The sequence below is a fragment of the Triturus cristatus genome, chromosome 3_1 (genome assembly GCF_964204655.1).
Source record: "Triturus cristatus chromosome 3_1, aTriCri1.1, whole genome shotgun sequence".
NCBI classification, from domain to species: domain Eukaryota; kingdom Metazoa; phylum Chordata; class Amphibia; order Caudata; family Salamandridae; genus Triturus; species Triturus cristatus.
In genome coordinates this window covers 34184637-34205801 of record NC_140583.1, presented here as the reverse complement: position 1 = coordinate 34205801, position 21165 = coordinate 34184637, and the positions used below count along the sequence as shown (strand labels likewise).

The 21165-nt window shown below is 49.3% G+C and overlaps 1 protein-coding gene across 1 annotated transcript in view; it reads right to left on the bottom strand.

Annotated features, from left to right (window-relative positions):
* Positions 1-2933: 2933 nt before the first annotated feature.
* Positions 2934-21165, bottom strand: part of PEX16 (peroxisomal biogenesis factor 16) — a 117710-nt gene continuing 99478 nt past the window's right edge. Inside the window, exons 10-11 of the mRNA XM_085646704.1 lie at positions 19683-19747; positions 2934-4221 (exon numbers count right to left, since the gene is read on the bottom strand). Of these exons, the coding sequence (XP_085502830.1) occupies positions 4163-4221; positions 19683-19747 (124 nt within the window). The 3' untranslated portion in view covers positions 2934-4162. The remainder of the gene's footprint in view (positions 4222-19682; positions 19748-21165) is intronic.

Sequence of the window (21165 nt, the reverse complement as noted above, 5' to 3'; positions counted from 1 at the left end):
TAGAACCCTGCAAAGAAAGCATCACAAGAACACGTGCTGCTGTGGGTTTGTTACCTAGGAACAGAACACAACAGCTATCATGCTCACTCATACATTTAGGAGATTCTGGAACAACTCTGGAAAAAACCTTGACACCCTCAGCCAGGCATGCCAACAAAGGAGGACACTAGTGTTAATCTCGCGAGCCATTGAATCCACCACAACAAGTGCCCAACGTACATCAGCATTGCTTATTGCTCTGCCGCTGGGACCAGCTCCTGTTCTCTCCCTTTTGTGGTGAGCTTCAGGGAACACTTTGTGAGAGCATCCATTTTCTTCCAGTTGTACCAATTTTATCTGGAGAGGAGGATCCACCGAGCTGGCAATTTGCCAATCTGTGGCTTCCCCCAAATACTCTCTTCCTTGTAGCCTGATTTTTTTCAGTTCTTGATGAGAGGGAAGAGTATCCCCGGTGGCCTTTGCAGAGTCCCTCTTACGGGCAGTGGGCACTGAAACTGGATCCTGCTGTGGTGCTGGCTCCAAGAGTTGGACGTCTTCTTCCACACTGGAGGCCTTGGAGAAAAGGGCCTGGGGTTCTTCTTGCCCCTGGCCCAGGGGAATGTTGGAAGGGCCAGCCTCTTCCCGCACGGTGCTGGAGATCTCTTCAGTCCCCAATGTTGTCCATAACTCTCAGTTCAGCATCTTGTACCACACCAGTCTTCTCTCTTTCCTGTGCCCGCAAGTCTTCTTCGAAGGGTAGGCGAGGATGGCACCGTAGGGCGATTCTCTGTGTTCCAGGGAGAGGCAGAGGTTTCAGACCTCATGACGGTAAGCCCAAGGGTATTCTGTGTTGCACCTAGGATAGAATAGTGTAGGTTCCATACCGTAGTCCTAGGTGCATTCTGGAGGAATGTTTTGACCAACCTTGAATGAAAGGAGCAAGTCAAGGCTGCGGTGAGGTGAAGTTTTTCAGACTTTAAAGACTGACACTGGACAGTTTGCATCGCTAGGGTAAAAGAGGGAGATGGAGAACCCAAAACAGAACCATAAACATGAGAAAGCAATCCGTGCGTATGAGGCTTCAACTTCAAAGCAGCACCCTAAACATCTGGGAGAAAGAAAATCTGAGGGGGAGCCTGTGTGCTGTTGTATTCTGGACCGATGGAAGAATTACAGCAGGTCTTGTGACTCAAACGTCTTTAAAGAAAGTTTCAAATGACCAGACCCATCCCTTGATGGCAGGAGAATGTACAGCATGTGTTTCTACAACCACACATGCTGAGAGCACTATGACCAGGAAGGCATGTCTTCAAAGACCGTTAACGATGGATGATGGCAGAATGTCTTGTTCATCGGTAGCCTTGAAGTTAGCGAGTTCTGTGGTTGAGAGGGGGCCAGAGACTGCTCACTTGTGATGGAGTGATGTGGGATGGGAGGTGGTGTGGATGTTTGAGTTTCCGATGTTGTGTTTTGTTGATATGCTTGATGAAGAATTGATGGTGTTGTGCCACTGCCTGTTGGTTGGGTTAGTGAGTGGGAGTGGATTGATGCAGCGATTGACCGCCTCCGCGAACAGTGCTCTGATTCTGTTACTTGCTTTGTTAATGGATTTCCTGTACAATGGGGCCTTAGTAACTTCATGTGGACATTGGTTGTCCTCATGGCCGCACCATGGTATCATTGTTTGGGTTGAGTTTGGGTTGAAGGATTTCAGCGGTAGTTCAACTTCTACAATGGTTTTTTAGAGTTGTGTTGTAAACTTCGAGGAGTAGGTTGACATCTGTTGTGGGCTGCAGGGTGTTTGACAGACTAATACGTTGTGCTAGGAGGGCAACCATCCAGCAATCTTTGAAAGAGTCTAACTTTAGTTTTTCTTCTCATGTTTGACATCAGAGGAGGGTTGTGGTGTGGCGGAGGGCAGTGGAGGTGGCATGGTAGTGTGGTAGTCTGACGGTATCAGGGCCTCGCAGTGGATTGAAGTCGAGGCCAACAGGATCATGTGGAATGTATGGATTTGGGGACGTGTTGGTTGATGTCCAGGGTACTGAGGAGTGCACGGAGTTAGACCTGCAATGACTTTGTGCTTGGGTAAGCTGCAGAGTGGGTGTAATAAACAGACAGATGAGGTTCCATATTCCTTCTGTGTAGTTCCTATTGGGTAAGGAGACGAGGCTGGATATCAGACTAAAGTTGCTGCCTGCACTGAGAGTGGAAGTGAAAGGTGAGGAGTTGGAATGCCTTACTCTCACAGAGTTGTTCAGAGTGCAGGGCCAGGCATGCTATGGGATGATGCTGAGCCCTTCTCCAGTTTAGTGAATACCACCCATGTGCTGGATGATTTCAGCTATGAAGATGGGGTTGTTAAGCATGTGGGTGGAAGCGCGTCATGTTTCTGTGTTGAAGAGCGCACCGAGGATGTGTTGACTGAGGATATCCTGGTTGTGCACTGATGAGCAACAGTTTAACGGTGTTGATGCTGGTGTTGTGTGTGCTGATAAGTGGCATGTGGCCGACGCTGTTGGAAGTTGTTGTGTCACAACAGTCCTTAGTTTTAGCCAGTGTGAGTGTGTGTATTTGGAGAACTGTAAAGGGTGTATAGCACAATGAGTTGACTGTCCACCTGAGGGGCACAGATGTTGTCCTGATGTCTTAAAATTCAAGTGAAGAAGAGATAAAAGCCCACCTACACAAGACATCCTTTAGAAAGAGCAAACATTGCTGGCAGTGAGCAGGAATTTACCCCAATCCCCACTCCCTCAAAAAATAGTACAAGACACAGGCATACACCACGTTAGTCTTTGTTTTTCCCAAAGCACGGGAAATAGAAATGCACACCTTTTGCACCGGATGGTCCCCCAACAACAAAGACATGCCACTTAAGTGTACATGTGTCAGCCCAAGCACTGACTGGCCAAAGTATAATCAGTCTGAAGATGAACAGTATTAGGGCGTGGTTAAAATTAAAGATGCAGACCCTTTTATTACAAACCAATGTGCACATGTACACTGAGGACTTGGAGCAGGTTTTAAAAAAAGGATCGATGGAGAGGTGAACAATGTCGATTTGTCCCACAGTAGTGCAAATAATGAAACCCATGATTTCCCGTCTCCCCCACAGCTGTTGACAGTGCGCTTGTTGGGAGTCCCTTCAGTTGCTGTGCGTTTCAGGGCATCGCTTCCATGATTGACATTAACGCAGCGTAGATTTTTATATCGAACAGTCTGATTCTTGAAGTGCTTTTCCATGTGAGAAGGCAGGGAGGCAAAAAGGGCAATCGATAGCCCTAAACAATTGCTAATGTTCATTAGAAGAGGACAAGGCCGGAAAAGTGAGAAACATAACAAGGGAGGGGGTGAGGGTAGTTTGACTGAGGTTAAGAGAGACTGAGGAAATGATAGCCAAGATTAAGAACGAAATCAGAGTGAATAAAATGATAGAAGATAAGAGGTTGGAGGAGATTAAGAGGCAGGAAAAAGAGAACAATGAAAAGAAGCTAGCTAGATAGAGGTGTTGAGGAGAAGAGGAAAGGGATGATGAAGAGAAAGATAAGGAATGGAGAAGAAAGCAGAGAGATGGAACCGAGCAAGAGAGGAGGGAAGAAGGAGCTATGGAAGCACACCACCCTGCTGTTCATCTACCCTTAATCAGGAGTGTCCTGGTCTTTCTCTGCTGAACTCTATCTGATGAGGGTCAGTTTGTGGGGAGTTGAGGGGTGTCGTACTATACGGCCGCGTCTTTTCCGGTATTCCACGACAAGTCCGGTAGCTTCTCCCTCTTTGCCCGATCAGGAATCTTTCTTTTGGAAACTGGAAACACTTTCTTCTTTTAAAGAACATTCTAAAGCAAATATGCCAAGGCCCACGGTCCTGGGAAGTGTAGCCTATTTCCCAGGCACTAGTGGCCTGTTGGCGAACAGGTAAATACCTTCTCTAGCCATCCAGTACACTCTCCACGTTGGGGCAAAACAAAACAGTGCATCTTGCAAACCCCAAAGCCCAAGAACGCCATGGAGGGGCTGTCCAGGAGGATCATGGGGTCCTGAAGAGACGGTCTTGCTGTACAGAAATGAAATAGCTCAGGGACGCTGAGCGCAGCTACCTTCATCATCCTAGTACAGCGGTCTCCGCACCAGGAATGGAAGGGGATTCTTGTGACAGCTCTTCGTGGCAGCTTCATCTCTGTTCATCCCCAGTTATGAAAATACACCTTCTGCCAAAAAGGCAAGTAATCCATTAGTGGCCCTGTGGAAGTGAAGGCATAAAAGAAAAAGGTCAGCATAAACAGGCCACCATTTAAGGAAGCAAAAATGACTTACCTGTAGCAAAACTTCAACAGCATAGGCATCCTGCCTGATTATATGTCAGAACATCGCATGAATTTGCCACGCCTGCCTTAACAGTGCGGTCCAAACCACAAAGGCGTCTTTACAACGCATTCCTTTACCACGCATATTGTTGGGACGGGTCTTCTGCGTGTCTCTGGAGAGTGCGCTTCCCCTGCCTTATGCTGATCTCCAGGCATGTCACTTAAAAGTCACTGTATGGTTTCTAGATCCCACCTCAGTGAACATGACAGTCATACATGTCCACTGAGGGTCTCCCTGTTGACATAGATGGAGAACCGAGACCTTAGCAGAGAGGTCGAAGGGGTATGCGTAGTGCACCCCTATGAAACAGAGAGTGGCTACTGCCCTCTCTGCATAAGCGGAGATAGACTGACACTGGTGGCTGCAATAAATCTATAGTCAGGAGGGGTGAGTCCCTAGCCACCCTCCTCATCAAGTCTGTGAGGTCTATCCCTTGCCTGAGGTCCTGTTGCCTTTGTCTACCTGATTTGTGTTTGAGAGCCCATGGGTGTACTGGGGAGGGATGGTGAGTTGAGCCAATGTGTGTAATGTGAGTTGTTCTGCTGGACATCCCAGCTCCCTGTGTCCCTCCCTATTCCTTGGATAAGCCTCGATGGGCTGGGGGTAGACACTCACACTTATCTGTGTTTAGCTGCACTAACTCTGCTAGGAGGGACTCTTTCTGTAGGGTAATGGTCAGGCCCCCCTGGTCTGGAGTAAGGAATATGCTACTTACCAGTATGCATCTGTTCTTGGCATGTAGAGCTGCAGATCTACACACTTTTGCATAGATCGCCATCTGGTGTTGGGCCCGGATGTTTGCAGTTTGTTTCTCCTCTTAGAAAGTCTTTGGAAGTCACGAGGTCGGTGACTCCTCCTTTGGATCGTATTGCGCATGGGCTTCGGCTCCATCCTCAGATTGTTTTTCGCCAGCAGGGAAAGATGGAGCGTAGTAATTACAGTGAAGAAACCCATGTGTGTATCTAAATAAGATAAACTGGAACAGATACAGGTAGCCGGGGAGGCGGGTGGGCGTGTGTAGATCTGCAGCTCTACATGCCAAGAACAGATGCATACTGGTAAGTAGCACATTCCGTTTGAGGCATATGAGCTGCAGATTACACACTTTTGCATAGACTATATAGCAGTTGCCAACCTTAGCGCCGACCACCGGTATCTGTTGCAGTGGTTTGAAATAATGTTTTGAGTACAGCCTGGCCCACACTAGCTTGTTGCTTAGTTTGCACATCTACCCAATAGTGTTTAGTGAAAGTGTGCGGTGTTGACCATGTAGCTGCTTTGCAGATATCATCTAATGGGATGTTTCCTAAAAATGCCATGGAAGCCCCTATCTTTTGTGTAGAATGGGCTTTAGGGGGAACGGATAGCGTTCATTTTGCTTTGTGGTAGCAAATCTGAATGCATTTTACAATCCACCTAGCTATCCCTGATTTTGAGATGGGGTTGCCCTTGTGTGGTGGAGAGAAAGAGACAAACAGTTGTTTAATCTTGCGAAAAGGTTGTGTTCTCTCGATGTAGTAGAGTAAGGCTCGTTTGACATCTAATGTGTGCAGAGCCCTTTCTGCAACGGTCTGTGGTTGCAAGAAAAATACTGGTAGTTCTACAGATTGGTTTAGGTGAAAAGGGGAAATGACTTTAGGTAGGAATTTTGGGTTGGTACGGAGAACAACCTTGTTATGGTGCATCTGAAGAAAAGGTTCTTGTATGGTAAGTGCTTGTATCTCACTGACCCTTCTAAGGGAAGTGATGGCTACAAGGAAAGCGGTTTTCCATGTTAGGAATTGTAGTTCGCATTTGTGTAAAGGTTCGAAGGGAGGCCCCATTAGTCTTGTGAGAACAATATTTAAGTTCCACATTGGTGAGGGTGGTACTCTGGGGGAATTATTCTTTTTAGGCCTTCCATGAAGGCTTTAATGGCAGGTACTCTGAAAAGTGATAGGTGCTGCCTGTTTTGTAGGTAAGCGGCAATTGCTGCGAGGTGTAGTCGAATGGACGTATAGGCTAGATTACACCTTTGTAGGTGGAGTAAGTAGCCTATGATGTGTTGAATGGACACATCCAGGGGATTGATGGTGTTGTTATGGCAATAAACAACAAATCGTTTCCACTTGGCAGCGTAACACGCTCTAGTGGTAGGTCGTCTAGCTTCTCTGATGACGTTCATACAGTCAGGGGGAAGATTTAGGTACCCAAATTCTAGGATTACAGGAGCCAGATCGCAAGGTTGAGCTGAGCTGGGTCCGGTGTCTGATCTCTCCATGGTTCTGGGTTAGGAGGCATGGTGAGAGGTGCAGTTTTTGGTGTGGTACTACAGAGAGTTGCAGCAGCGTGGTGTACCACGGTTGTCTGGCCCACGTTGGAGCTACTAGGATTAGTGTGAGGGAGTGTTGTTGTAGTTTGCGCACCACTAATGGAATAAGTGGGAGAGGCAGAAAAGCGTACGCAAATTTGCCTGACTAGTTCATCCATATCGCATTTCGTTCGCGGTGTGGGTATCTGGCGGCGAAGCTTGGGCATTTTGTGTTTTCGTGGGTGGCAAAGAGGTCTATCTGTGGATGCCCCCATATCTGAAAGAACGGATGAAGAACCTGTGGGTGAAGTTCCCACTCGTGTATCTGTTGTGTTTGTCTGCTGAGAAGATCTGCCACGGTGTTTTGTACTCCTGGGACATGTTGAGCTAGGAGAAAGATTTTGTGGGGAATTGCCCATCTCCATATGCTCTGTGCTAATTGAGAGAGCTGTGGAGAGTGTGTGCCGCCTTGTTTGTGTATATAATACATGGCCGTCATGTTGTCTGTGCGAATGAGGACTGCTTTGCCTGAAAGCTGTATTTGAAAAGATTTTAGGGCTAGAAAGATTGCTAGTAACTCCAGATGGTTGATATGGAGTAACTTTTGTTGAGGCGTCCATGTGCCCTGCACGGTGAGACGTAATAGGTAAGCTCCCCAGCCGGAGAGCGATGAGTCTGTTGTTAGTATTATCTGGGGAACCGGGTCCAGGAACGGTCGACCTTTGAAAAGGTTTGTGGTGTTCCACCACTGCAGAGAGCGATGGGTGCGACCGTCTACCAACACCAGATCTGTCAGTTGACCTTGGGCCTAGTTCCATTGGCGCGCTAAGCACTCTTGGAGAGGACGCATCTGGAGTCTTGCGTGGGGCACTATGAAAATGCAAGAGGCCATCATCCCTATTAGTTGCATGAACACTTGTGCTGGAAGGGAGTGTTGAGGTATGAATTTTTGTCGCAAAGCCTGAATGCTTGCAATCCTGGCCGGATTGGGGTAGGCTATCGCTTTTGAGGTGTCTATTGTGGCACCGAGGTATTGTTTTATGTGGGATGGTTGTAGCTGTGACTTTTGGTGGTTCACCGTGAAGCCTAGTAGGTGAAGTAGTTTGATTGTGGCGGAGGTGTGGTGTACACACGGATTGTATGAAGTGGCTTTTATCAGCCAATCGTCTAGGTATGGGAAGACGTAAATGTGCTGTCTTCTCAAGTGAGCCGCCCCCACTGCCAGGCACTTGGTGAATACCCGTGGTGCTGTTGTGACTCCGAACTGGAGCACTTTGAATTGGTAGTGTTGTCCGTCCAGTAAAAATCTGAGGTACTTTCTGTGAGCATGGTGCACTGGAATATGGAAGTATGTGTCTTTCAAGTCCAGAGTGGTGAGGAAGTCGTTTTGGGAGAGGAGCGGAAGTACCTGCTGAAGCGTTACCATATGAAAATGGTCTGAGTATGTATGTGTTTAGGGGCCGGAGATCTAGAATAGGTCATAGAGTCTCGTCCCTTTTTGGTATGAGAAAATATAGGGAGTAGACCCCCATATTTTGTTGATTGACAGGAACGTGTTCTATTGCCTGTTTTTGTAGGAGGGAGATTACCTCCTGCTTTAGTAATTTTGAATGTTCTTGTGACATTGGGCGTTGCCTGGGTGGAATGTTTGGGGGGGGTAGATGTTAGTTCTAGGCAGTAGCCTGACCAAATTATTTGGGTCACCCATTTGTCTGAGGTGATGGTCTCCCAGACATGAAGGAAATTTTGGAGTCTGCCCCCGACCGGAGTGGAATGGTCTGGGGGGAGCGGGGGGAAGTCATTGGGTAGGAGGTGTGGCAGAACGGGTGTTGTTTGTTTTGCCTCTGCCCTTGTTGTTGTCACCCCTGTAGCCGCATCTTTGGTAACCTTTTGTAAAGGTGGTCTGAGTAGGGGATTTGTATGATGTGGACGCTGTGTCTGAGGAGTAGCCTCTGGATGTACTCCGAAAGGAGGAGCGGCGAAAGGAGCCTCGGGGCGGGTGAGACTGTAAGGCCCCCATGGATTTTGCGGTATCCGTGTCCTTTTTCATCTTTTCTAAGGCCTCATCCACCTTTGGCCCAAATAGATTTCCTGGTCAAATGGATGGAGGCTTGTACTTCTGGTTTAAAACCAGATACCCTTAACCAAGCATGGCGACGGAGAAGGACGCTGGTGTTGATGGCCCTGGAGGCTGTGTCTGCCGCATCTAGGGCACAACGTATGGAGGTATTCGTGATTGTTTTACCCTCTTGAATTAACTCGTTGGCCCTAGCTTTATATTTTTCAGGGAGATGGTGCATTGTGCTTTCTAATTCGTCATAATGAGCCCTGTCATATCTGGCCAGTAGTGCCTGAGTGTTTGCTATACGCCATATGTTGGCCGCCTGGGATGCTGTGCGTTTGCCTGATGCATCTAGTAGTTTTGATTCCTTGTCAGGTGGTGGTGCATCACCTGACGCTTGTGAATTTGCCCTTTTACGTGCCGTAGATACTACTAAAGAATCTAGTGGTGCTGGTCCTCTGATGTAGGAGAGATCTGAGGGAGCAGGTTTGTATTTTTTTTCAATACGTGGGTTAATGACCCTGGCTCTAACTGGGTCCTTAAAAACTTCTGCCGCATGCTTTACCACCCCTTTGAGCATGGGCAGTATGGAGGTGGACCTATGCAAGGTATCAAATGTGTCTAGGAGGAAATCTTCCTCCACGGGGTCGGTATGCAAGTCCACCCCGTGATAATGTGCCGCCATTTGCAGAAGATGGTTGAACCCTAATGAATCTTCTGGTGGAGATGGTCTAGAAGGGTAAAGATCGTCTTGTGGGACGTTGGGGATATCTGGAATATTGTAATCGTCCCATGGATCTGGGGATCCTGTAGGGGTGGGGTCCTGTGGCACATCCCCTGTACCATGATATGGGTCCCCCTGATCAACATCGCCTGGAGACGGGGTCGGAGAACGATGAGGTGGGGGTGGAGAGGGCGGAGGGGGTGGAGGTGGGGGAAGGAGGAGGAGGAGGTGGAGGGGGAGGGGAAGGTATTCTGAACGGAGAGGTAGCAGAGTCCTTCCTCTTTGGAGGTGGAGGTGGAGCAGGCTTCTCCAAATGTCTCTTTTTGGTAGAGTGTGTCAAATGTCCAGTTTTTGGATCCTTGGTGAGAGTTTTTTGCAAGGGATCCGGTGTAAATAGCTCTGGTGAGGTAATGTGGTCCGTCGGCGCCGAAGGCGTCGGGGCCAATGACTTTTTGGGTTTTTCTGTGCCGGTTTGTTGCTTAGAACCCGGCTTGGGACCCTCCGGTCACTTGGTCGGCGTCGAGATGGGCTTCCGCTTGGAAGTGTCGGAGGCCTTGTGTGGTTTGGTCGGTACCGAAGATGGTGTCAGTACCGAAGAGCTGGGTTTCGACCCCGAGGGCTTCGGTGCGGAGCTCGGTGTTGAGGTGGAGGCAGGTTTCTTTTTCGGTGCCGAAGTGTGTTTCTCGGCACCGCTGGTAGGCTGGCTCGAGCCCGAGCCGCCGGAAGGCTTACTTGGCTTCTTCACCGGGCCCGAAGGTGGGGTGTGTGAAGCAGTGTCTCTGGTCTTGCCTAGGCCCGGAGGCGAAGGCGTGACCGAAGCCTTTTTGGGTGTCGGTGCAGGTGTGGGGGGGGGGTAGATTTGTACTCAGGACCCTCTGCGCCGGAGTGATGTCTTCCACATCTGACTCTTTGGCCTCGGAAGCGCTGACGAGGTCCTCTTCGGTGCGATGATATTCCGGATCGTCGATGTCGTCTCCGAAGATGTCGACTGGAATGGACGTCGAGGAGTGTGCCATGTTCCTTCTGGCTCTTCGGTCCCGAATAGTCTTTTTGGATCGGAAAGACTTACAGGCCGGACAGTCTCGAGCCTCGTGTTCAGGGGAGAGGCAGAGGTTGCATACCTCATGAAGATCGGTGTGGGGGAATCTGGACCCACATCGAGGTCACTTTTTAAATGGAGTTCTTTCCATGAGCCGGGACCGGAGCCTGGGTAGGCCCGAAGGCCGACGTCGACGACTGGAACCGAAGGTTTGTGCCGATGAGAAGGCGCGTTGATTGAAGAGATCGCGATCGAAACAATACAGCGAATTGGGGTGAGGATTGCGCGTGGATCGTCGAACTGGAAGCTGTTCGGAACCGGAGCGCGAAGATTACATCCGAGCCCGATGGCGGAAAAAAACAATCTGAGGATGGAGCCGAAGCCCATGCGCAATACCATCCAAAGGAGGAGTCACCGACCTCGTGACTTCCAAAGACTTTCCAAGAGGAAAAACAAACTGCAAACATCCGGGCCCAACACCAGATGGCGATCTATGCAAAAGTGTGTAATCTGCAGCTCATATGCCTCAAACATAAAAGTTTCACTCTGGGGAATCGCCCTGGCTGTCACTAAGAACATGTTCGGGTTTGGTAGCAACTCATATACTGCATGCAGTGAACATGCCGAAAATCTGCCTCGGGATTGGAGGGGCACCCAGGGTTCGAAAGTAGCAGACCCTCTCATTGGATCAGCCTACCAATCAGAGGTGCTAAAAGTCAGGCCTTCGTGGTCATTTTTTGTTCAAGAGTTGTCTACGATTGTGAAGAGGCAACCCTACACAGTGTGAGGAAGCCATTTATGGCCCACAGTGTAAAGGCGATATAAGAGGCTTGCTCACAGCGTCTCTGCACACCCTTGGATGGGGGTTCACTGGAGGACGTTTTCTCGGTGACTGATGAATTATGCTGCACATGAGTTTGCCAGATTGACAAGGAACAAGGGCATCAGTTGGAAAACCAGCTGTTCCTATGATGCTTATGGAGCTGGCACTTTGAACAAGGAAATTTCAGACAGCTGCACAAAGAGAAAAGGAAGCTTGCAGCACATCAACGAAGGCAGCGGGAGATGCGGAAGCTTGATCCCAGTCCTTGAAGGGGGAGATCACTTTGCCGAGACACTTCCCCTGTGCTGTGGGAGCCTGTGTGGTACTTCCAGTTACAATTAGTAACTGGTGAAGGAAAGTCCTGTGGTACAAGCTCCCACCTTTGTTTTTGTGACAACTGGGGGTATCAGGGTGTGCTGGCACTCTGTAGCCACTACCCTCCTACAGCTAGCCAGTGGCTCCTGGACTAGTGGGACTCCAGTAAACTGTACCAAGACATCAGGCACCTGAGTCCAGACCCCTGACGCCACCAGAGCAGTGGCCTCACTCAGGACGGAGGGCATTTCTGTTGCTTTGGGTGGGGGTCCTCACTCAGGACGGGGGGCACTTCTGTTGCTTTGGGTGGGGGTCCTCACTCAGGACGGGGGGCACTTCTGTTGCTTTGGGTGGGGGTCCTCACTCAGGACGGAGGGCACTTCTGTTGCTTTGGGTGGGGGTCCTCACTCAGGACGGGGGGCACTTCTGTTGCTTTGGGTGGGGGTCCTCACTCAGGACGGAGGGCACTTCTGTTGCTTTGGGTGGGGGTCCTCACTCAGGACGGGGGGGCACTTCTGTTGCTTTGGGTGGGGGTCCTCACTCAGGACGGAGGGCACTTCTGTTGCTTTGGGTGGGGGTCCTCACTCAGGACGGGGGGCACTTCTGTTGCTTTGGGTGGGGGTCCTCACTCACGACGGGAGGGCACTTCTGTTGCTTTGGGTGGGGGTCTTCACTCAGGACGGGGGGCACTTCTGTTGCTTTGGGTGGGGGTCCTCGTTCAGGACGGAGGGCACTTCTGTTGCTTTGGATGGGGGGTTATGGGGCTGATCAAGAACCTTTGACTTCACATCATCTGCTGAATCTATATCCTTTCAATCCAAAGATTGGTATCGAGGCTCTAGCGAATGAGAGCAGCCCTGTGTAACATGGTCTGAAATATGCAATGCCAATTGTGTGTCTTCATGTTTACTGTGTTTTTACAGTGCTTGCCGTCTAGGCGCTATAATACTGTTTGGGGTAAGAACTCTGGCCCAGAGGGTTGTAGAGACATCTGGTGTTCACTGTTTATCCTAATTTTATGTGTTGCATATATCTCTTGTGTGTATTAAAGTGCTTTTCTTTTATATACAGTAAAGCACTGACTGGACATTGATTCTATCAGCTGGTAGTGCGGTGTGCACTGTATTCTGAATGTCTAACCCCACCTCACCTCCTTGAGTAAGCCTTGGACTGCTCTGTCGCGCTACCTTGAGAAAGTCGAGTGCCGGAGAGGAGTACTTTGTTATCCAGTTTTGGGTCCACCAGTCCTGAGGCCCAGGACACCCGTGAAGAACACTCCAGTTGATGCGATTGGAGCTCAGTAACCCCTGAGTGCCCCTGTGCCCACGTCTAACACAAGTCATTACAGCGACTTTCCTTAGAGAAAAAGCTGGACTTTGGGACAGTATAATTTACTATTCCAACTCCAGTCTACGCAACGGTAGAAAAGTGTTGGACTTAAAGTCAAACATTAGTCCAACAATGCTTTCCTTAAGGCAAGTGTTGTAACGACTTGCGTGGTAAATGAATGCATTGTAAAGATGCATGTGTGGTTTGGACCGCGTTAAGGCATAGCGTGGTTCGAGCCATGATGTAAAAGCAGTGTCCCATCCTGCCCAGTCTCGTCTACTGTGAAAATATCCACAGAAGATCCCAGAACACTTTTACCTCTATTTTCTGTTTTTTTTTTTTTTAAATAGGCACCCCCCAGATACCCTCCTCCTACATGGCAGCCATTATAGTTCAGATTCTGAAGGAAGCAGGTAAACCCTCCACTGATGAGGAGTGGATAGACAGGTTGTATAAAAAGATGAAGTGAACCACCATACCTCAAATCTACCGATACAAGTTAGTAACTTTGAATCTTCAACATAGGTTGCGCACTCTAATCATAAACTGTACCCAGAAAGGGACCATGCTCTGTGATAAGGATGTTTTAGGAACCTGTAAAATGCTTCTACCAAGGCTATAACAAGTGCTAAAACCGCAAAGTCTTTTATGTGACTGTGAATGGATAAGGAGAGTTATTAGATTCAATTAAATCTTTTTGTCCTGTTCTCTTTCTGCTTTATCTGTGCTGTTCTTTACCTTGTTGACAATGGTTGATGTCAGTGCACGGTGGCGCCTCTGAACGCTGTATTCTAAATGCGCTGGTGGAGAGGGTGGTTGAGCGCTCCCAGATGCTAGGACTGCAGACACTCAAATGGAAATGTAACCGGTCCAGAATAAGAAGCAGCTCTTCAGACATGATAAAATGCGGTACCCTTAATGTCAAAAGTCGGAATTGCCCAACTAAAATATCTCTGTTGAGGAGGAATTTGCAAGACTGATTCTATTTCTTCTCTCTGTCCAGGAGAAGCAGTTCACCACGGAGAAATGTCACCCTCAGGAAGAGGACACCAACAGGTACTTCCTAGAAAATGGCAGAGTTTGAATTATGCAGGTCCCAGACTTCCCAGGGGAAAAACACAGCCATGAAATGGGGGGCAATGGAAGCTGTCTTTTCACGAAGAGCCCTTCAAAGAGTTGTTTGCTGCAGGGTACTCTCCATATAAGGTCAAGCTGAGTTCTGAGCAGACCTGTGGGGTAGAATGGCAGTAACCTTCCAAGAGGGGGAACTCTTGGTGGCGAGCGACTTAACTGGGTAGGTTAAATGCAACTAGACAAAATGGGGGAGCAAGGGCTGGAGACTCAGGGACAAAAGGTTAGCCAACTTTGAACTGATTAACTAATGGGACAAATAGTGGCTCTGTAGAGGCAGAGCCACCTGGGAGTAAACACCGGCTCATGGTCTGACGCTCACCTAGCTCAGTTCTTCCTCAAAAGAAAGTCTGGCTCCGGAGGCGGCCCATGACCTACTTTCGGTGCCGCGGTCCGACCACACCGCAATGATTATTGCTTGGCTATAGGACACTCGGGGCCAGCCTGGATAGGGAATGACTCCCTCCTCCAGGGAAACATTGTGTGTGGAGAGATTTGAGAAAGCCATTCAATGCTACTGTGCTCTAAATAACAGGCAGGGTCAAAGGGCACTCTTTGGAAAGGCTTTAATGCACAACATGGTAAATTCAGGAGGTGCCTGCTGTGAGACAGAGTCTAGAAGAGACGAGGAGCAGCGTCCCATGATGATGTTAGAAAGGGAGCCCTGGCGGATGCTGATGTGAGTGACTCTGGGCCCGCTTTCAATGCTGGCGGTAAGCATACTCTGTCGCAACAGTGACCGTGTGTGCTAACCTCCGCATTATGGTCTGCTCGCCGAACTTTAAAGTGGGCAGACCATAGTTTGACGATGGCGGAGACTACTTCATCTCCGCCGAGGCCAAAATGCTCTGGCGGCCCGACAAATTAAGGCCTGTCGGAGAACTGGCTATATGTCTGTCCACCCAATTAGGATGGGCTAACATTTAGCCGTTATTTACGGTCTGTCACCGCCAAGTAAACCGTGGCAGTAAAAACAAAGAATGCCCCCCACGCATGGGAGTCAACTCTCAAGGTGAGGAGGGCATTTTCTTTTTTATTTACAAAAAGAGAATCCAGCTATTTTCTTTTTGAAAATAAAAAAAGGACAGTTTGGTGCAAGACTTCATCATGTTGACAGACCCCTGCACCAAACTGCACCATGTTGACAGACCCCTGCACTAAACTGCACCATGTTGACAGACCCCTGCACTAAACTGCGCCATGTTGATAGACCCCTGCACTAAACTGCGCCATGTTGACAGACCCCTGCACCAAGTTGACAGACCCCTGCACCAAACTGCACCATGTTGATAGACCCCTGCACTAAACTGCGCCATGTTGACAGATCCCTGCACCGAACTGCACCATGTTGACAGATCCCTGCACCGAACTGCACCATGTTGACAGACCCCTGCACCAAACTGCACCATGTTGACAGACCCCTGCACTAAACTGCGCCATGTTGACAGACCCCTGCACCAAACTGCACCATGTTGATCGACCCCTGCACCAGACTGCACCATGTTGACAGATCCCTGCACCGAACTGCACCATGTTGACAGACCCCTGCACCAAACTGCACCCTGTTGACAGACCCCTGCACTAAACTGCGCCATGTTGACAGACCCCTGCACCAAACTGCACCATGTTGATCGACCCCTGCACCATGTTGACGAAGCCCTGAACCGAACTGCAAAAAGCATTGACAGGAACGCCGCGGCGGCGGTTCCAGACAAATCTTTAAGAAATGACGTCAGCTTGGCGGTCATTTCATGATTTAGCAGGCGGAGGTGCAGTTAAGGCAGTGGAGTAAATTACTCCATCGCCCTAACTGCAATACCTCTGTCCGCCGCAAAATAAATCAGCCCCGTCCCAGTCTTAAGATTGCTGATATGCAAACTGCGCATAACTCATAGATGAAGCTGTACAGAAGTGGATTCTTGGAGCAAAAATACTATGAAAAGGGTGAAGATTGGACTCCATTCATACGACAGAACTACGTGAGCAGCAACAGGATGGGATTCTCCAAAGAATCAGGCTTAGAACGGAAGAGAAGGCAAAGGCTTACCCGAGGAATAGGAAGCGAGCTGGGACAGGGTTGGAAAACAGACATCAATGCTTCCGTCTCCGATGGAGAGGTGTTCCGAGCAATTAAATCCGGAAAGGGGGTAAACAACTGAGGAGAGTAGATTCATTGCAATGTATTTTACACCAACCATGTGGACGTGTTCGGATGCCTTATCTTGCATCGCCTTTCTATTGTGCCCAACAGATGGCCTAATGCTGCCCAACAACACTACAGGTCTTAATAACCATGATTCTGAAAAGGAGAAAGAATCAGCACCATTGTAGTACCTATCGACCCATCTCACTCCTCAATGCTGATGCAAAGATCCTGGGGCAAGTCATGCTAAATAGACATCGTCCACATGTGTGTACAGAGACTGTCATGCAAAATGGTGCACATCCGGGTCTCTGCCGGATAGACGCTCGTTAGGTCCATCTAGCACAGACTGAGTACAAACTCATCAGCACAGTTGTGAACCTGTGCCAGCACTAGGACCACAACCGTGAAACACAGACAAGCAGTTCTCAACCAATAGTCCAGGTTTTACTGCCTTGGGCCTGCTTACATGTACAGCATGGTTGACGGATACTACTGCACGTGGGTGCGGTTTGTGGCTGCACCCCTCTGTGGCCGAACCGGCTTGGTCCTTGGAACGCAGCCCCCTCGTTGGCAGCTGGGGTTAGACTGCTCCTATTGGAGCAGTCAAGACCAATTTGAATATGGGTGGGTTCAAACTGAGGTGTCAGGGTGTGTGAAGGAATGATGGATCGGAATTAGTGGTGGGCGAGCCACCTCCCATGAGGCACAGGGTCAAGACTGATTTACAAATGGCTGGGTCCAAACTGGGGTGGGTTAGTGAGCAGGAGAATGATGATAGATTAAACCCAGATCTGTGACTGGGGTGAGTGTCTGAAAAGTTTCAGCACTCCGTCCATCAGTAAAGCACTTGCTCACCCAAGGGCATCTTGGCGCTAAATAACATGTTAATTGTTACCCAACTCATTGGTACTCATTTTATCGACCTCCGATGATAAAGGCCCCACCAGGATTTGAACCTGTGACCATGAGGTCAAACACAGGCCCCTACCGTGGACGCATTAGTGCACTCAGCCACCAGACCCGGCCTCCGGATGGAAGGTGGTCCCAGAGGACGGACAATGAGTGAAAATCCGAAGCCCTTGGTGGAATTTGAAGAGGCTGGCTTTGAAATTATAGCGCTAGGGGCACATTCGAAGGGCCCTGTACGTTTCAAAAAGACTGGGAAACAGGGAAGGGAACATCCGTCTCTGTTGAGTTATGGAGCAAGGAATTTGTAAGGACATTTTGTGGTGAAAAATCGAGACAGGCTTTTAGGATTCCACATACGTGGCAATATTCTCCACGTCATATCCGGAGCATGTGTGGCCCTCCGTGGGAACTTGTGCTACCCTGGAGCTGTGGTGAAAAAAGGACATACTATCATAGGTGGTAGGGTTGTAAAGTGGTGCAGGCGTACTACTTTACAACCCCACCACACTAGTCAGTCAGTACAGACATACTACTTTACAACCCCACCACACGATAGTCGGGGCAGACATACTAGTTTACAACCACCACACTCGATAGCGCAGGCGTACTACTTTAAAACCCCACCACACTCGATAGTGAGTGTAGACATATTACTTTACAACCCAACCCAACTCGTTAGTCAGTGCAGGCATACTACTTTACAACCCCACGGCCCTCGACAGTCTGACTGCTTTACAACTGCCACCACACTTGACAGTCAGTGCAGGCGCACTACTTTAAGATCCCCAGTACACATGATGGCGCAGGTGTACTACTTCACAACCCCGCCAAACTTGTTAATCAGTGGAGGGGTACTACTTTACACACCACCACACTCGACAGTCAGTGCAGACGTACTAATTTACAGTCCTATCACAGTCGATAGTCTGTGCAGGCATACTACTTGACAACTCCGCCACATTCGATAGTGCAGGCGTACTACTTTACAACCCCACTACACTCGACAGTCCGTGCAGACGTACTTGAAGGAGATGTTGGAGTGGATTAGCGGGGTCACAGATGTGGAACTGTCCCTGGACAGGGTTAACATGCGTTGGAAAACCAGCAGATAAGTTGGTGACCATCAAACCTCCTAAAAGCATCAATTTGAAGCTTACTGCTGGACAGTATAAGCCGACTGTAGAAAACCCTGCCCCTTGCAGTAAAAATGCTAAATAACTGTATAAAGTTTGGGAAGTTTAAGCTGCTCAAAACCTGACGCTCCACGAATGATGAACACTGGTGGAGTTTCTGAAGGGCTGGAAGGGCTCATGGGTGAGTACTCTGGTGCACCACACCTACGGGCCAGATATCACAGATTACCTCTGGTGCGGTGGGGCCTAATCTTCGGTTCATACTCCTGGGGTTCAAAGAGGGGAGACATATCTCAACGGATCTTTGCAGGGGTGGGACCCCTATGGGCCGGCTGTGCTGCTTGCTTGAGCAGGGTACGGCTCCATGAAGGTCTCTGAGGCGCAGGGGCCTGGCCCGCCAGTTTCAGCTGGACCTAACCCTCTGCATCCTTTTTCTATTATCCTTTCTTTCATTCTTCTTGGCAGCTGTGATTCATGTGCTGCACTGGTGGGGAGAATCCTCGTCTTATTTGCAGACCTGCACAGTTTATCCACAGCTGAACCCGAGAGAGGTGCTAAGCTACAGGGCTGACGGACAGAACAGCGACTAAAAACTACCCACGTAAAGCGAAGAATCAGACATTTCTATCTGAAACTCTCCAAAAGAGAAGATATTCATTGCCCCAAGACTGCTTCCCCCTCTATGCATCTTGGAGGCGGCGCCTAACTCTTGTATCAGGACAGAGACAAGACCCTCTTTGTTGGTCCGGACGCTTGTTTGGCCTCATCTAGGGCCAAATGCTCGTTGCTTTTTCGATGTTACGAACGAATCGGGCCGTTTGCGACTGCAAAAAAGACTTTTCATATGTGGCAGACTGTCATAAGCGCAGGTGCTCACAATTAAGTGCCGGTGTCGAGCGCAGAAAACTACCGGCTCAAATTAAGGACTGGCCCGTAGATCCATGTATCCATCGACAAACTGCACCAATCTGTATCCCTCTGCTGCACGTACCACCCCCAGGTGACTCAGCAGCCGGTGACTCTCTACCAGGCGCGCAACGCCCATTGGACTAAAAGGGCTTCAGCCCCCCAGCCCCCGTCGTGTTTGGCTGCCCGAGATGAGAGAGCTTCCCGGGCACAGCCGCACCCGAGCACTTCACAGGTCTTTAAAAGACCTTTTGCTTGTTAATGATGCTTTGATGGTTTTCAGCCCTGCAGCTCCACTCTGCCTTTTACTTGAAGAATCAGCCCCCCCCCCCGAAATTTTTTCTTAGCCCCCCCCAATTTGACTCTAGTTGAGCCTCTGCTCTCTACGCCTCCTTGTGAACTGCGCTCCCCCATGCGCCCCTTCTATGCTGTGCTTACTCTCGCCCCTGAGCAGCGCATGTCCCCTGTGCCCAAATGCCCCTTCGCAACCATTTAGCCCTTTGCCTTCTTCTGAATGGGGTTTACTCACGTGCCACGAAGCCGATTCCAGGCACATAGTCTGCCAACAGCCGCAGGAGAAACTGGATTCTGGCCCTAAGAGAAGAGAGAGGAGGTGAGTAAACCTTTCATTCCTCCTGCAGACGTTATATGCGGATACACGTGTGTACATGACATGCGCATAGACGTGGAGGTGACACTGACTTACCAAGGGGGTCCTTGTCTTATCTCAACAAAGACCTTGCATCAGCAACAACAGTCCCATCCCTAAGTAATCAAGTATTCGGCTGAAGAGCACGTGCGCCAAGCTAATGCCAGTCACTTATGATATCTGTGAATGCGACACCAGCAACTCGCAAGACTTTGCTCTAGAACACGATATATATTTTCCATCCATGATGTAAAACACTACAGATCCCAAGATCTTAGTAGCCCCCTCCTTAGCGCCCGTTCTAGAACCGCTGTCAACGACCACATCAAAGGGACACCTTTTTACTCTACACAAGATCACATCTGAGGCAAACACCCTGTGAAAAAACCTTCACCCTCCTGACTTTCAACAGCCCAGAGCACACGGCTGACACGGCAAAGACAAGGGCACCACTCCCCAATCTAGGAACTCACATCCGTGTGTGACAGCGAGGGGCGAGCTGTGTCTCACTGAAGAACAGTGACTCTCGCCCAGGGGATGCAACCGAGGTCAGAATCAAGGCGAGAGCTCGCCGGTGGTACCAGGGGGGAAGAGAGGGTTACCGGAAGATGGAGGTAGGACGTGTTACCAGGCACATTCGGAGCACCCCGACATACGAGGCACTGCCTGGCATATACCAATTCAACTAGATTTTTATTAAACATTGAATTTACATGAGCCATTAACGGCACAGAGTTTAAAACCAGATTTCAATGGCCCTTTCCAGCGGAGTACACAGCTGCACACTGCATCTGGTACGGAGTTGTGCCTCAGTCAAGCATTTCTAATGCACATACAAAATATTCGCTGCTGTTTCAGCAAAATAATGCTCTTAAGTTCTGGCTTGGCAGTTCGGGCTGCACTGTTCCCATGAGGCACAGGGTCAAGACTGATTTGCATATGGCCAGGTCTGAACTGGAATGGCGCGGTGGGCAAAAGAACGATGGATTTAACCCAGATCTCTTGACTGGGGGTGGATGTTTGATTTGCTCTGCATTCCATCATCTCTGGCAGAACCTGAAATATTTGAATATTTCACAATGGAATGAAAAAAATGGAGCCCTTCAACCATTGTGTAACCGCGAGAGGGCCTACTACGGCTCCTCCACATAATGAAAACAAAGCAAATGGACAACATTAGCGGCCAAAGAAGAGTTAAGGGTCATGTACCTTCGAACTCGATCGCCACGTGTGGTATCGTTCAACCCTGTTTTTATGAAACAAGAAGATCTGGCTACGCGCCGGAGGCACGTAGACTTGAACGTAACACACTGTCGTACTGGCAACTAGCATTATAACTGCGATGCCGGAGAGATGTCACGAT